The sequence below is a fragment of the Lepidochelys kempii genome, chromosome 1 (assembly GCF_965140265.1).
Source record: "Lepidochelys kempii isolate rLepKem1 chromosome 1, rLepKem1.hap2, whole genome shotgun sequence".
Lineage (NCBI taxonomy): Eukaryota > Metazoa > Chordata > Testudines > Cheloniidae > Lepidochelys > Lepidochelys kempii.
This window is the reverse complement of record NC_133256.1, coordinates 147,269,742-147,286,231: the sequence shown is the minus strand read 5'-3', so window position 1 is coordinate 147,286,231 and position 16,490 is coordinate 147,269,742. Positions and strand designations below refer to the sequence as shown.

The 16,490-nt window shown below is 38.3% G+C and overlaps 1 protein-coding gene across 12 annotated transcripts in view; it reads left to right on the top strand.

The window, feature by feature from the left end:
* DMD (dystrophin) overlaps positions 1-16,490 on the top strand; it is a 1,926,267-nt gene that overhangs the window by 1,325,272 nt on the left and 584,505 nt on the right. For all 12 annotated transcript variants that reach the window (XM_073357918.1, XM_073357881.1, XM_073357898.1 and 9 more), the window contains 2 exons: positions 5,852-5,953; positions 12,541-12,649. In XM_073357918.1, the coding sequence (XP_073214019.1) occupies positions 5,852-5,953; positions 12,541-12,649 (211 nt within the window). The remainder of the gene's footprint in view (positions 1-5,851; positions 5,954-12,540; positions 12,650-16,490) is intronic.

The following is a 16,490-nucleotide window of genomic DNA, read 5'->3' as shown; positions in this document are numbered from 1 at the left end:
CATTTGGTCAGCAAGTTGAACTGACATGGTTCTAGAAATGCTAGAAGCTAACAGAGTCTTTTCTACTCTTGGGCTGCCATAGACTCATAGACATTAAGGTCAGAAGGGACCCTCATGATCATCTAGTCTAACATCCTGCACATTGCAGGCCACAGAACCTCACCCACCCACTCCTGAAATAGACCCCTAAGCTCTGGCTGCACTATCAAAAAGTTATGGCTTTCCCATCATCTAAGTGCCCAGCTCTGCCATTGGAAGGCAGCTTGGACAATTCCCACTAGCTTCAATGGTAGCATGGAGTATACATCCAAGGGCAAAGTTTGGCCCAAGTTCTGATCTTAGTTTAAATTATGGGTTTTAATTCTATACAGACAAGATGGTAACTGCTGTCTTCATTTTGCTGTGAATTGATTAGTGGCATCTAGGTCAGAGTTGCTACTTTTTCTTCTCCTTGGGGGACTGAATGATAAAACAGAATCCTGAATGCACACTTAAGACTGTCTACTTACATTCATTTAGTGCCACCTGTCAGACAGACCTGAACTCTTGTGCTACCCAATACCATGATTGAACACTTGTTCACTGACAAACAGAAGCTATCAAAGGTTTATTTCTTTCAAGCAAGGAATAATTCAAGGAAAACTTTTCTTGAAAATATTTCATGAACGTCAAAATTTTTAAAAAATGTTTTCATCTGGCATTTGTAACAACTTAAAACAGTTCATATGACATGTTTGGCTTATGATGTTTGTAGCAGATCACAAAATAAACTGGAGGGTCAGCACAACTGTAAGGCTGTGTGCAACTTCTGAATGTCAGCCCAGAGAAGGACAAAACATTGAGAACGACATTGAGGACTTTTTTCTTTGACAGTATTGACAAGAAAAGAATTCATACAGAAAACAAAACTGGAATTATGCATCATGCTGCATTTAATACACATTTGAACAATGGAACTTAGATTTAGATCAAGATAATTGACTTTGAGATATTAGACTTAAGAATATACACTGAAAAATACTTCGAAAAGACTGGTTTCAGAGTAGCAGCCGTGTTAGTCTGTAGTCGCAAAAAAGAAAAGGAGGACTTGTGGCACCTTAGAGACTAACCAATTTATTTGAGCATAAGCTTTCATGAGCTACAGCTCACTTCATCGGATGCATCAAAAAGACTTCCAAAAGACTGTTAAAACAAAAGAAACTGGTAGTTTAACTTCTAAGTATGTTACATTTTGATTACCCAGCTATGGAAAATTGTAATGGTTCTCTAGTAGGCAAGAAAAAATATTCTTTCCAATTTTTATGTAATGTAAAATATATGTTACACCAACATGTGACAATAACAAATATTTTCTTAAAAATTATATATGTGGTGCGAAATATGTGTCTACAACTTGTAATATTTTTATTCTAAGGCCTATTAAAGCCTTTTTTGCTGCAGAATTTGGAGTGCCATTGTTCAGTTGTTGAACTTGCTTTTCGTTTTTTGAATTTTACAAATTCAAATAAGCTATGTAAGGCATATTTAATGTGTATACATTGTAAATGAAATCTCATCAGTTGTACCCTGAAGATAGCAAATATGGAATGGCCCATCTCTATCACCCTTGTACATCTTGAATAATAACTTAACTTCATTAATAGTCCTATTTATTTCTATGGGACTTCTTGTGTAGACCTCAGCATGAACATCTCTAGCAGAATATGGCCCAAAGTATTATTTCTCCTTATTATAAATTTCACATATTAATTGGGCTTAGTGTTTTGATTAAGTTGTGGAAAAGCTGGCACGTTTCATTTTGTCTGGAGAGTGCTAGGAAGGGCGATGGTGGAGTACACAAAATAATTCCAATGGTCTTGCTACTGCATAGGCTTACTCCATCCTTCTTTTTTTTGTATAGCTCTTTCTAGTTTAGATAAGTCTTCATCTATTATGGGAGGTAGAGATCTACCTTGGTCTCAGATCTCCATAGTAAATTATAACCTCTACTTGCTGCTGGTGGTACAGAATGCCGTTTGACATTCAATATTCATGAATACTGGATATTCATATAAACTCACAAATTAACTTAATAAAGTATATAAAACAATAATGATAAGACAAAAGAATACATGCCAGACAAAATATAAGCGATGAATCACTTACTTTAAAAACAGTTTCTTAATTCATTAAAATGTACAATATCTATAATTTCTTTAATATAACATGAAGACATGGTTCTCCTTATTTTACATGTCCTTTGTTCCTCATTTCTCTGTGGAATAGGGAAATATTAGACTATCTTGTGGCAAAAAAGGAAAGGAAATCTGACTCTGATGGAGAACTTGAACTAAAGGTGAAGGAAATAATTCATAGAAGGAAGAGTGGAAGAAGGCAAAAATAAATCTGCATTGATTATAGTGCTGAGGAGTAAGACTCCGTATTGAATCACAGAAATGTAAGACTGGAAGGGACATCAGTAGGTCATCTCATCCAGTTCTCTGCACCCATGGGAGGACTAAGTATTATTTAGACCATCCCTGACGGGTGTTTGTCCAACCTGCTCTTTAAAATCTCCAATGATGGAGATTCCACAACCTCTATAGGCAATTTATTCTAGAGTTTAACCACCCTGACAGTTAAGAAGTTTTTCCTAATGTGCCCTTGCTCCAATTTAAACCCATTGCTTCTTGTCATATCCTCGAGGTTAAGTAGAACAATTTTTCTCCCTCCTCCTTGTAACAACCTTTTATATACTTGATAATTGCTATGTCCCCTCTGTTTTCTTTTCTCCAGACTAAACAAACCCATTTTTTTCACTCTTCCCTCATAGGTCATGTTTTCTAGACCTTTAATTATTTTTGTTGCTCTCCTGTGGACTTTCTCCAATTTGTCCACATCTTTCCTGAAATGTGATGACCAGAACTAGACACAATACTCCAGCTGAGGCCTAATCAGCGCAAGTAGAACAAAATAATTACTACTTGTGTCCTGCTTATGTAAGCAGAGTCAGGATGAGCTCTACCCTGACATCTGGTGGTGAGTTGTGGCAAGTTGTGGAAAAGAACTTCAGGGGCTGATCTCATTTGCATAGGCACACCCACACCGCCCAGATGATCACTTTGACTGCTGTAGGAGCCCCAGTTTCTCTGTTATTGGGGCAGGAAGAATAAACTGTTGTTATCCTGATTATGTGACTCAAGGACAGTGGAACTGTACTTGGCCTTTTGTTATGATGGAGGGACTCACCATCAACTAAGCAGCACTCGCTAGGCAAGGGTCATGGGTTCCAACTCCCAGTGAATGGAGAGAGGTTGGGGCCAGGTATTAATACTTGTTGGTATGAGCCCCTAGTGAGGGCCCTGCATGCTAATTGCATCTTCTTCTCTCTCCACAGTGGAATATCAGAGCTAGTTTTGATTCTGCTAGGAGTCTAGTTACAGGCTGCTGAGCTCAATTCACTTTGGGCCAATGGTGTACCAGCACTGAGGCTCCCCTACTATAAGCTGAAATCACTAGAGAGCTAAAATTACTAAGAGCTGAAATCACTGAGCATTGTGTTAAGTAGTGGATGGGAGCCTGAAGGTATATTGCGGAGCAGTTTGTGGGATGGCTGGCGGAGCGGAGTGGCTGGCAAAGCAGAGCAATTTGTGGGTCGGCTGGTGGAATGGAGCCCCACGGAGAGGTTGGGCAGTCAGCATTGGACCATGTAAGGTGCCCCTTAACCCCCCCATTTCCACCCAGATTGGGAGGTAAAACTCTGCAGATAAACTTTTGAACTCTGGGGCTGCGCTGACCAGGGACAGAGACCTTTGAGTTGTTGGACTTTTGGGACTTTAGGTGACTTTTGGGTTGCTGGACTCAAGGACCAAAGGGAAAGGACACAGCCCAGTTTGCTTGGGGTGGGTTTTGGCTCATGGGTTGTGTTATGAATCCTGTTGGTGGTGTTTCCCCAAGATATGCTACATTGTTTCTCTTTGTTATTAAAAGGCTTTTGCTACACTCAGACTCTGTGCTTGCGAGAGGGGAAGTATTGCCTCCTAGAGGCGCCCAGCGGGGGTGATATATATTTGTCCCAGGTCACTGGGTGGGACCTCAAACAGCTTTTGCATTGTGTTATTGGAATGGAACCCCTAGATACTGAACCCAGCCATTGTTGCTGCCAACTCTGATGGGCAGAAGGGTTACACTTAAAACACTCCTCCTAATGTATCCAAGAATGATGTTAACTTTTTTGCAACAGTGTTACACTGTTGATTTATATTTAGCTTGTGATTTACTATAAGCCCCAGATCCCTTTCTGCAGTATTCCTTCCTCGGCAATCATTTCCTATTTTGTATGTTTGCAATTGATTGATCCTTCATAAGTGGAATACTTTTCATTTGTTTTTATTGAATTTCATCCTATTTGCTTCAGACCATTCTTCATCTGGAATGGAGATGTGTAACAGGACTCAGTGAAATGCAAACATATTTAAAATATCCCTGCAAAAAACTTGATAGCTTTTAGCAGTCTTTATTTTGGGCTGATAAACAACATAAGGAAATATAAGTAAGAGAAGGCAGTGGACTTTTGGACATCTATCAAAGGTAACTTTCTTGTACTGCTCAGAATATTTTGCATGTAGATTTTCAGGCAAGAATTGTGGACAACTTTTCTATTGACAGTTGGAAACTGAGAAGTGAAATGTTCCTTTGTTGTGGTTTAAAATGACATTGATTTGAACAAGAGAAATGCAGAGCACAGGGGAAAAAAAGTAGCATTTTTCAGATTTTCATCAATGACATGATGTGCTTGAGCCCTTAGACTGAAGCTATTGGGATACTATTTTGTGGCTTGTCATACTAATGGTAACTCAGATTGCGGGTAGAAAATAAGATTGAGAGTTGGTGCACAGCTAGTAGGATTGTGTGAAGGAGATAGCTCATTTGAAAAGCTGCTAGGTTCAGATGAAACTACAAAATGGAGAAAAAACTAAGAACTCATTCAGATTCCTCAGATAATATTGCAGTGTTGTGTTCCATTCATTATCCTTTTAAAATAGTAATAATAATATTAATAAATCAAAACAGAACAGGATACATGGTATGTTCCTTCTTCCCCCTTTTTTGTGCTGATGCCTTTTTTTTCTAAATTAGCTACATGCCGTGTTCCCCCTGTTGCATGATTTTGAAATCAGCGGTTATACAGTACCAGCCTGGAGTGTAAGTGTCTCTGGGTTGGATGTGTTCAACACTTGAATGGGAAGTTTCAAGGAGATTTTTAAAAAATGCAAGAGGAAATGGTTTTGCTAATTCAATCACTGTCATTCTTCCTTCTCAATAATAATAAATGTCCTAGCATAGCTTTAGTAGTTACTGTCCTGCTAGTGTGTAGTTTGTAACATTAGTTGGGACTCATCATGCTGAAAGTTTCATTATAAAGTATTATTAGTGTTGTCTTAGTTACCCAACAGCATTCAACATGGTCACATGAATAAGATGTCCACTACCACACGGGCAAGATCTCCTCAACAGCACTAACTCCTACTATCAGCTTCTTTTTTTTTAAATGTAAGGTAAGGCAACAAGACTGAGTTGTTCATATTAGATTTCAAATGCCTGTTCTTTCTAGTGTGAATTTGTGCTGGTTTCTGTAATTCCATTTTATTGAGACCTTCATGGATGAAGGGATATATCACTGTTTATTTTACTACTTTTATTCTCTGCTATTCCTGGTTTTTTTTCAGTGACCCTCTTTGTCCTGACCCCATGCACAAACAGAAAGGAATCTATCGGGGGTGTGTGGAGCTCCTGTGGAGCTTTAAAACTTTGTGGTTTGATTCTTGAAAGTAAAGCTAATTTCACACTATTTCACTCCCCCCCACCCCAGGAAACTGAAGCAGCAGTTCAAGCTAAACAGCCGGATGTGGAAGGGGTTTTGTCTAAAGGGCATCATTTATATAAGGAAAAACCAGCCACTCATCCAGTAAAGGTAATGAGGCAACTTTTAGTAATATCCATTACCACCTAATGGGTTCTGTTTCCCCTGTCGTAGGCTTGTCCTTGATGTTGTCTATTTAAAATCAGTGAAAAAACTTGGAAAATAATATTGGCTTTGTTATGCAACAGCACAAGCAGAAATAATGTTATGCTTACAGCCAGAATTATCTGTGCATTGTGATACTAAGTATTCCTTTCTGCACTGGTGTTCACCCACCTAGTCAAAAAAGTAGTTCACCTTAAAAACATAACACTACAGTATGCACTTACCTCACCATTAACATAAGACCATTCTATTCCAAATGAGGCTTACAGACCTTCTGTGGAAAAAAAGTTTTTATTTTTTGTAGACGGAAGCAAGAGGCAGGCCAGAGAGGATCCTGTCTTCTAGATTTTTCCTACAATAAGGGGAGGAGGATGAGGCCAACTGAAACAACTCCTCTTCTCCTGGCCTCTGGCAAAGCGCAGGCAGAATTGCCTTTGAAATATCATGTGTTTTGCTCTTGTTTGGAGGAGAGAGTATTTTGTTAGGAAAGGCTGACTGCTGTCTTGTGGGAGCTCATTCTCAAATTGCTTTTCTCAGTGTTGGTATCAGATTAAAGATGATATCAATAGGGTACTGATGCACAAGGATAATTGTCTCTACCAGCTGGATAAAGCAGGCCACCAGCATCCTCCCCATGACAGTCCAGCTATCTTTGGATTGGAAGATCAAAGGGGGATGGAAGCCACCACTCAAACATGGTCATACAGAGCCATAAAGCACAATCTTGTGACACAAGCTATTCCATGTGTGTTGTATGACTTATATTTTTGTATCTGACAACAAATTATCAGTGGACACTATGATTAAATGTTCTTAAGAGCATCTAACAGTGGCTTAATGGTCAGTCCAAATTTCTACTGTAATTGTCCCTTGTAGGGCTGAGAGATAGCAAGACTCATTCTCGTATTTAAAGCTTCTTCAAAACAGCACAGATCAATAATGTTATTATACCAAAACTGTTTGTTTGTCCTTGCAAACAAATTTATTGTGATTTATATTCTTCCCATTTTGTTCTGCAGCTTGTGCTTGCTTCCTGTGAAATATATTTGCAATTTATTTTCCTACCATTTATAAAATCTTCCTTAAGTCACTTTTAAATTCTATCTTTACCTCCACTTTAAAAATGAATATATATTTATTTAATAATATTTTTGTTTATTTTCTTTTCTTTTTCTCCAAAGAAACCTTTGAGAACTGCTTTCTTTGTTGGTATTCCAGCTTTTATTAAAACAATCAATATTCTTTAATAGTTAAATTGAGATAAATTTAGAAAATACCCCAAAAGGTGAATTCAAGGTGATTTTAAGCTAGTGCCTGATGATAGTGTGCAGCCACAAAGTTTTAGGCTGTTGTTCAATTTTCTTGGCTTCAGAGAGGAGCTATTATTATTCGGAGTAAGCACATGTCACCTCTGCACAGAGTGGATGATGGAACAAAGATCTCACTGTGATCATTGCATTTACACATTTTTCCTGACTGCAGTAATAATCTTAGAAGACCTTACGTCACATCTCAATGAGTGAGGTGTGAGCACCACTAGCAATAGACTACAAATGTGTGCTGCTGTAGCTTTTAGTCTGTGTTAGTTTGTGAAACATATTTGGTATGTCCAAGAAGCATGCTTAGTCTATCCATTTTATTTAGAGAATGCCAAACTGATTCCAGTAGTAGAATTCCTAGAGATATTTTTTTTAATGGAATGAAATTACTTCTTATTAGATGTGGTGAATGCCAGGTGCTGTTGTGTAATTGAAAACAATAGTGTCTCTTAAGCAGTCATTTTGAGGATGACATTATACAATGTGCCTGTGCGGAATACTTGCAAGTTAATAACTATTTGTGGAGTGTAGGGAATTTCACTTCTGATCCACCTCTAATTGCATTTCACTTTTTTCATTACACTGCCATTCAGTTAATTGACCAACCTGTGAAGTTAATTTCTGTCTCAGTGACTATCTGGTATACAGTGAGTAATAGAAATGTGAACATATAATGTCAGCATGTGAAATTGCTTTTTTGATGTAGTTTTCCTAGGCTTTCACCCATTTATATTGAGTGGCCTCTTTGTGGTGGTTCTTACTGAGTAAATTCCAGTACCAATCACTGTTTGTAAGTCCCAAGAAAGTCTTTATAGCTAATGCAACAATTCCTTTCTCTGCAGCAAAGGTGCAGTTCAAATTGTAATAACTTTATATCTCTTGCTTTAGATTAAATTGCACACACAAAAAAACTATGCTGAAAGAACATTATTAAGGTTGCAAAATAAGGCACTGAAAAGTTAGAAAATGTGATGGTTCAGGTTGCCTGTGCTGCCTTACTTTGTCCCCCTAGTGTATATGCATTATGATACAGTCTTTAATTGAATGACAGCCTACTAATTTTTCCAAAGAACCCCCTATTTTCATCTGAGATGACAAAAAACATACCCCCTGCCTTCTTTAAGTCTCTGCCCCAAAGATTGGGAGGCACTAGAGTATTTCAGAGGAAAGGTCTGAAGAATGTTTTAACATGGGCAAAACAACACACTTCCAATTTATTGGAGATAAATGAACCATTTTGGCTGAAATGTTCCCAAATAGTTCAGCCTGAGGTAGACACCTGATGTGGAGAATCTCCACTCAAGTGGTTAATATTTGGCAAAGTTATGAGCAACTGAAAAGAGAGTCTTCTAATGTCAGGCAACTTTAATAATAGGTGGTACTGCCAAGCACACCTGTAATAAGTTAGGACTAAAACTACTTTTTGAAATATAAATATCTTTTGTTAAATATCAATGCCCTTAAAGTGTAAACGGGATTAACATTAACATGTGGTATTCTGGTTTGGACAGGCACAGCAGAGGGGACTCCACCCCTATGTTTGATGCAATTCACATGTGCCTCTCCCCTCATTGAAGTTAAGTGAGTCTGGAATTTTACAGCATTTTTTTCAGCTGAAAAATAATTTGTTCAAGATATCTGCATTACGTTTCTCTCTCATCTAAACTACAGTGGAAGTGGAGAATTGTATGGCATGAATTGCCCAAGAATAGGAAGCATAATCTCTCTCTTATATCCTGGTTGAAATGTATATAAAAGGTTATCCCTATGGTGAAGAGAAACTAACACAATACAGTAGCTAAATACTGAAATGTAAGTTACCTTTCCCATCATTTTGTTTTGTCAATTTCAAAAGCCACAACCCAGTTGCTTCACACATACTTCAAACTTTGTATATCTAAAAGGGCTTTCTTTACCAATTTATTATTCTCGATATAATAATAAAAAAGATAAATGACTACATTGCTTCCTACATTTGGCTGAAAGTTTATTTCCCCCTCCCACTGACACAAAATAATTGCTGAAGACAAGAGGGCAATTACAATCTGCCAGCCATCATTTCATCAGATAAGTGTTGCAAAATGACAGCATCATTAGTCATTTTCAGTTACAGTCAGACACAGCCAGAGATGTTTTATTCTTCCAGTTGTTTTTATTTTTTTAACTACCTAGATTAAACCTACTTACCTTTTCAAACAAACACTGTTGCCAGAATCAGTGCTTGTATATTACCAAGGAATCTTCATCAATTCATCAATGTCTAACTGCCTTCAAAATGACAGTCTAGTGAATGTAGATTTGATCATTTAGATAGCCTATCTTTCAAATTCTTGTTGGTCAGTCCCTGATGAGCTGTTCTTTGATAAGATGGACAATGGAAATCTCCTATTACCACAGTGCTTGCCTCTTTTCTTTGCATGAATTCACGATAATAGAGCAATGTATATAAAGTGTAATGCTTTTAAGGATCATGCTTTAGGTGTACTCGAATGAGGATTGACTTTTGATTCAGTAAGTGTGACCATCTGCTGGAGTTCCCAGGATTGTGAGTTACTGTGCTATCCCTCTCAGTCTCAGTAATTGAGAGTTTTGTTGCTGCTAAGCTATGTTTCAGCTCCCTAACACACCAGCTTGTTTTCTCTCCCAGCAACCTTTTCCATAGTCAGTGTCAAGGTTCCTCCCCCACTCTGAACTCTAGGGTACAGATGTGGGGACCTGCATGAAAAACCTCCTAAGCTTATCTTTACCAGCTTAGGTCAAAACTTCCCCAAGGTACAAAATATTCCACCCTTTGTCCTTGGATTGGCTGCTACCACCACCAAACTAATACTGGTTACTGGGGAACAGCTGTTTGGACACGTCTTTCCCCCCAAAATACTTCCCAAAACCTTGCACCCCACTTCCTGGACAAGGTTTGGTAAAAAGCCTCACCAATTTGCCTAGGTGACTACAGACCCAGACCCTTGGATCTTAAGAACAATGAACAATCCTCCCAACACTTGCACCCCCCCTTTCCTGGGAAATGTTGGATAAAAAGCCTCACCAATTTGCATAGGTGACCACAGACCCAAACCCTTGGATCTGAGAACAATGAAAAAGCATTCAGTTTTCTTACAAGAAGACTTTTAATAAAAATAGAAGTAAATAGAAATAAAGAAATCCCCCCTGTAAAATCAGGATGGTAGATACCTTACAGGATAATTAGATTCATAAACATAGAGAACCCCTCTAGGCAAAACCTTAAGTTACAAAAAAGATACACAGACGGAAATAGTTATTCTATTCAGCACAGTTCTTTTCTCAGCCATTTAAGGAAATCATAATCTAACACATACCTAGCTAGATTACTTACTAAAAGTTCTAAGACTCCATTCCTGGTCTATCCCTGGCAAAGACAGAATATAGACAGACACACAGACCCTTTGTTTCTCTCCCTCCTCCCAGCTTTTGAAAGTGTCTTGTCTCCTCATTTGTCATTTTGGTCAGGTGCCAGCGAGGTTACCTTTAGCTTCTTAACCCTTTACAGGTGAGAGGAGCTTTCCCCTGGCCAGGAAGGATTTCAAAGGGGTTTACCCTTCCCTTTATATTTATGACAGGGGGCTTATTCCTTCACCCACTTACTTCCCTGGTCCTTCTCGCATGAACAGAGAGCAACAATACCCGAAGTCCAAAGGTGCAAACAATTCGATGTTTATTGGGGTGAACTTCCAGCAAGCATGATTCCAGTTTCCTTCCTTAGTGTCCCCCTTCCCAGCTCTGACACCACAGAGCCTCACACCTGTGTCCCTGTTCCCATTCCTGCCCTTAGCCAAACATGATTCCAACTTCCTTACTCCCATTCCCTGTTCCCATTTCCCCCACACACACCCACCCACTCACTCACTTCCTGATTGACTGCAGATTATATAGTAAAACTTGAGTTCTGCTTAGCTATACCTTAACCAATCATTTTCCTGAAATTTAACTAACCAATCCTAAGATATTGTAACATGATTATGTAACCAATTATATCCCACCACCTTAATTAGTTTACACCCAGCAAAATTAATTATACAGCAGACAGAAGCAATCACAGAACCAGACAAAGATTATACAGACAAACAATAGCAAAGTGGGAACTATAATGACAAAACAATACAGAAGTGAGGATTTCACATCCCAGCTATTGATAAGAGAGTTCTTGCCAGACAGGATGCTATCAAACTAAGTTTCCTTTTACATCTTCTAGGCACTTCCCTTTCTCTGGAGGTGACCGGCATTATCAGGACAGGAGTGTATTCCTAACAGCCCAGTAGCACCTTCTTTCAACGTGACTAGTTTGGAATGTGAGGATGTGACCGGTCGCTTCCCAGCTTATGGCTGCCTCTGTTGCTTAGTCAAAGGCCTTAGCCTAAGAACAGGGCCTCAGACTGTCACAGTAAGAAAAGGACCGTACACTGGCAGACAGTGATTTTGATCCTTTCTTTTATACCTTTAACTAGCCAAGTGATAAGAATACACCTAAATTCTTAAAGTACAGGCCTTTGCAGACAGGCCTGAATATCTAGATCCTAACACTTGTTAGCAGAGCACTGTCCAAGTTAAAATGCCTCCCTGCGCTATTCCAGTAGTGATACAGTTTATGCCCTCTTGCTTAGTTTTGGACTTACAGTCACAATCTAGCCCTCAGTGCTCAACGTTGTGCACACAGAACGTACTATCATGCTAGTCTAAAACACTCATCAGACCCTTTAGTATATGTGTAATGTTCAGAACAAGACATGGTGTCTCGTAGTATGGACGTCTTATTGGCTTTTGTTTAGGATGACCTAAATAACCCGCTTGTGGCTTCATTAGCAAAATGATGACCATCCCAAATTCCTGCTAATAAAACACACGGGTACATATTACATTGGTCTGTCCTCTCAAGAAGATTAAGGAGCTATTTTTCCTTTCTCACCCTTGTCTGGGTATGATAAGTTATTGTCCCTCCTGTTAATACAAAATAGTTCCTGTTTCTAGATTTGTGGTGTTGGGCACCTGGAGCTGGAAAAACTCTGTACATGCAATGATAGAGATACTATGTCTGAACATGAAATATAAGCAAACATGCTGTAGGAAAGGACCTCTCACTCTTTTAAAGTAACAGTGCTGCAGACATCTTGTGTTCCGTCATGTAGCATATATTTTAAAAATATTTACCAAATGAATAATATGCATACTTTTCTGTTCTAGAGAAAATTGGAAGACTTGAGTGCTGACTGGACGGCAGTAAACCATTTAATTCAAGCACTAAAGGGAAAGCCAGCTTCAGAAGCACCTGGACTTATCCCTTCTGGTTTCCGTAAGTGCTTCAGTATTGATACATTTTAAATGGGTTTACAAATGCAAAAAAAATAGAAATATATTGTGAAAATTAATGCTGAGATTTTTAAAGCTGACCCCAAGGGATTTGGACACTAGGCAGTGTGGTATAAAACAAGAGACATGCTGGTTTTGAGTTTGGTTCATTTTTCACAGTTTTGTTTTTATACTGTATAATGTGTCCCAGGTGTTAAGTTAACAAATCCTGGATTATAGTTGGCTTTTTAAAATATTATGTTTTACAAGCATTCTAGGAATTAGGGTGACTTTGGAAATTTCCATTTCATTGTCCTGGAAATGCTTTTAATGCTTTCAGGGTTATAGGCTGGTAAAGAGGAGTATGCAGTGATGGGAGGGATGCATGGTGCAGTCAGAAGAAGGAAGATCTGAATTGTTATCTACATGTTTTGTTTGTTTTATGTATTTGCTAAGTATCCTTTTTACACTAGCCTTTTTTTGTGGATAATGTGTATCAAATGCAGATAGTAGAAAAACCCATGCCTCTAGCAGTAGCCATGATTCTCTAGCATACTAAAGCAAAAAAGCCTGATGTTCAGGAAAGTAAACAACTCCATCTTCTAAAGAGAACAAAAAACATCCACTTGATTTTTCAGGATCGAACCTAGTAAGATCAAGAGACAGTCCTGGCTCCACCAGAACATGGTCATTGGTATATCAGTTCAAACAATGCAGACATCTCTTTCATGACACTTAAACTTACTAATTCAGAATTGGCACCTAGTTCAGTCAGGGCTCTGGTGGCAAACTTTCCAATTTCATTATAAGAAGTAAACACCACTAATGGTTTAAAAATGACTCTACAACACAAGGAAAGTGCCTTACATTGATTTTGTAGTGAGTTGTGAGACAAGACAACGAATCTCATTTAATGACACCGTAGAACTGAATATGTTGTATAAGCATTTTATTTTATTTTATTTTATTTTTTGCCGTGCTGGGCCACGAAACTTGCTGTGTCAGGTTTTGCATTCAGCTGCTTATATCAGATTAATTTCTTTTATGAGTTGTAAATTTGTTCTTACAATGGCAATGAAAAGAAAGAGGAGATGTCACAGAAGTGTAGATCCCTACACTAACTCATTATCTTTAACCCCAGAATTGCAAAATTATGCATGTTCCTTCCTTGCAGATGTATAATGTGAATTACCAGCACTTCTGAGTTTAAGGAGATGAAAACATAAATACATAAAATGAAGGTATTGGGGTTTTATAAAGGATTGGGCAAGAACTAAGATTGAGTTTGTTTCCAGTGCCAATAGCACTTATTTGAGATTATTTATTATAATGCCACCATTTTAACTGTAATATCAGTTTTAGCTGCCATTTGCCTATTTCACATGAAAATTCAGGTTAGCTGTTCAGTGCCATTTAGCAAGTCCTTTGAATTCACAAAGAAAACATGGGTGAAGCCCATCCTAAGGGTGCTCTTTTCAGCAAAGACAGAAAATGGCACCTGTTCATAAAACTTCTTGTTCTGTGCTTACTTCTGAAAACTGTTGAGAATCGAAGCCATGTTTCTCATGTACTATAGTATTACAACTAATAAACTCTCTAAATTTCCAATAAATCCAGACCGCAGTCAGTTTTATGAAAACCTGTGCTTTGGAGGACTCTCAGTTGATCAAGAACCGAACTGTACATTTATCCAGCATAATGGTACAGCTGCTCCGTAACTGCAGCCAGCTATTTTGGTTCCATCCTCACAGACTGCCTGCCTTCTGACCTCCATTTTATTTCTTAGGACTTCTCTTCCTCTGTATCTACGTTCATGAGGAAACTGTATTTTAAGACCATATTAAAATATGATTCTGAATAAATTGGGCAAAACTGTATTAGAACCATTTTTAAAACACCTTTCTTTAGACACTACCTGTGGTACAATTTTTACTGTGCTGGGCTCATCCGCACTGGCTCTTTAAACAAAATTAGATTCCAATTTATCAAAATTCTATTTAATCCCAATTTTCAAACAAGTTCTCTTGCATGTGTAGTTGGGTAAACATATATCTTTTGAACCTAGTGCCCCTCCTTCTGATCTTCCTGTATACTGCATACTAATAATTAAAAAATCTGCAAAATGTGTTGATAGTTCCATACAGTCAACTAGCATAAAACACCAGGCATGATAATCCTAGCCCTGTAGAGGTCAATGGGAGTTTTCTATTGAATTAGTGGGTCCAGGATTTCACACATCTTCAGGTGAAACAAAGAAAAACTGACATATGAAAACTAATGTTTTTTCCTTCAGAGGAAAAAAAAACCCCAAGAATATATGCACTGTAGCACAGAGTGCTAACCACTGCTGTATGAAGAGGCCTTAATCACTCAGAAAACTAGATGAATATAAAAGTGGAGCCCAGAATTAAGGATGACACTCCATTGTGGTTTGAAAAGGACTATGTGAAGCAGTGACCGTACTTCTTGTTGATTATTATATTCTGTAGAGACTTGTGTGACAGCCAGAATTTAATGATGTTCACATCTGTATGTCAGAGCAGAGAACAAAAAAATAAATAACTGGCCTTGCTACCTATCAAGTGTCACTCTGTCTAGTCTAGTTACAGGGCTTTTGCCAGGGGGCCCTCAGTAAACATACCATTTTATGTATCTCTCCTTGAGAGATGATGTGGTGGGGGTAGGAAACAGGATAGAATTAGGTTTATAATTATTTCTGTGGGTATGTGTTTAAGTGTTTCTTGGACACAGAGACGGTACTACAAAGGTTGCTAATATCCCACTGGGCCAGTATGCCTTCAGGCATAATGAACAGAAGACTACTTTTCCAGGTAGGAAAATGTACTTAGCTGAAGGGTATGTCAGAAACCTCAGCTAAACTTGACTTCCCAGGGAACATGATTCAAAAGGCAAATTATGCTCACTATCCATTAATAGTTGGAACATGAAATTATATGAACATCATTAACTGCACACCTCTGTGCCTTACATAGCCAGTAGTATGAAAAATATTATAAACCGATAGGTAAAATGCAGTTTCAGTGGTTGTGTAGTGTGCTAATGCACCATGGAGACAAATGTCAATATCTTTATACACATTAACACATCATAATACAAAATTTCAATAATATCTTTATACACATTAATACATTCACTGAAAAGTGCTACATTTGTATAAATGTAGGTATGCTATATAAGGCAGGGATCGGCAACCTTTGGCATGCGGCCTGTCAGGGAAATCCGCTGGTGGGCCGGGATGGTTTATTTACTTGCAGCATCCGCAGGTTTGGCAGCTCGTCGTTCCCACTGGCCGCAGCTCGCTGTTCCAGGCCAATGCGGACTGCAGGGAGTGGCGTGGCTTAAGACCTGTGATGTTTAGTGTCTAGTGTAGATATGAATTTAAGCTCCCACACTTGTCTTTTGAAGGTGTGCAGGTTTTCTTTGAGAACAAGGACTGAGAGTTCAGATATGGAGTGATTGTTTTGTGAAAAGTGTTTGCCCACAGATGAAGTGATATTGTGTGAGTTCATTTGAGACCGTAGAGATTGTCTTGTTTTATCTGCATAGTTGTTATTGGAGGCATTTAGTGCACTGGATGAGGTATACCCCATGCGTTATTGGTACAGTTAGAAGTGTGTGAAATCTACAGACATACTGTATTGAGCTTAATAGAAATGTTGTACATGTGCCTCCAAACATGTGGACTCAGGGGAGGGTTCCTTTTTTCTCATTTTTGTTCCTTCCATTCTTTTTTTTTTTAATATAGAAAACTAAATGGAAAAATAAATAAATTTGATACAACAGTAAGGTTAAATAGCTAAAATAATAATGTTTAAAGAATGCAA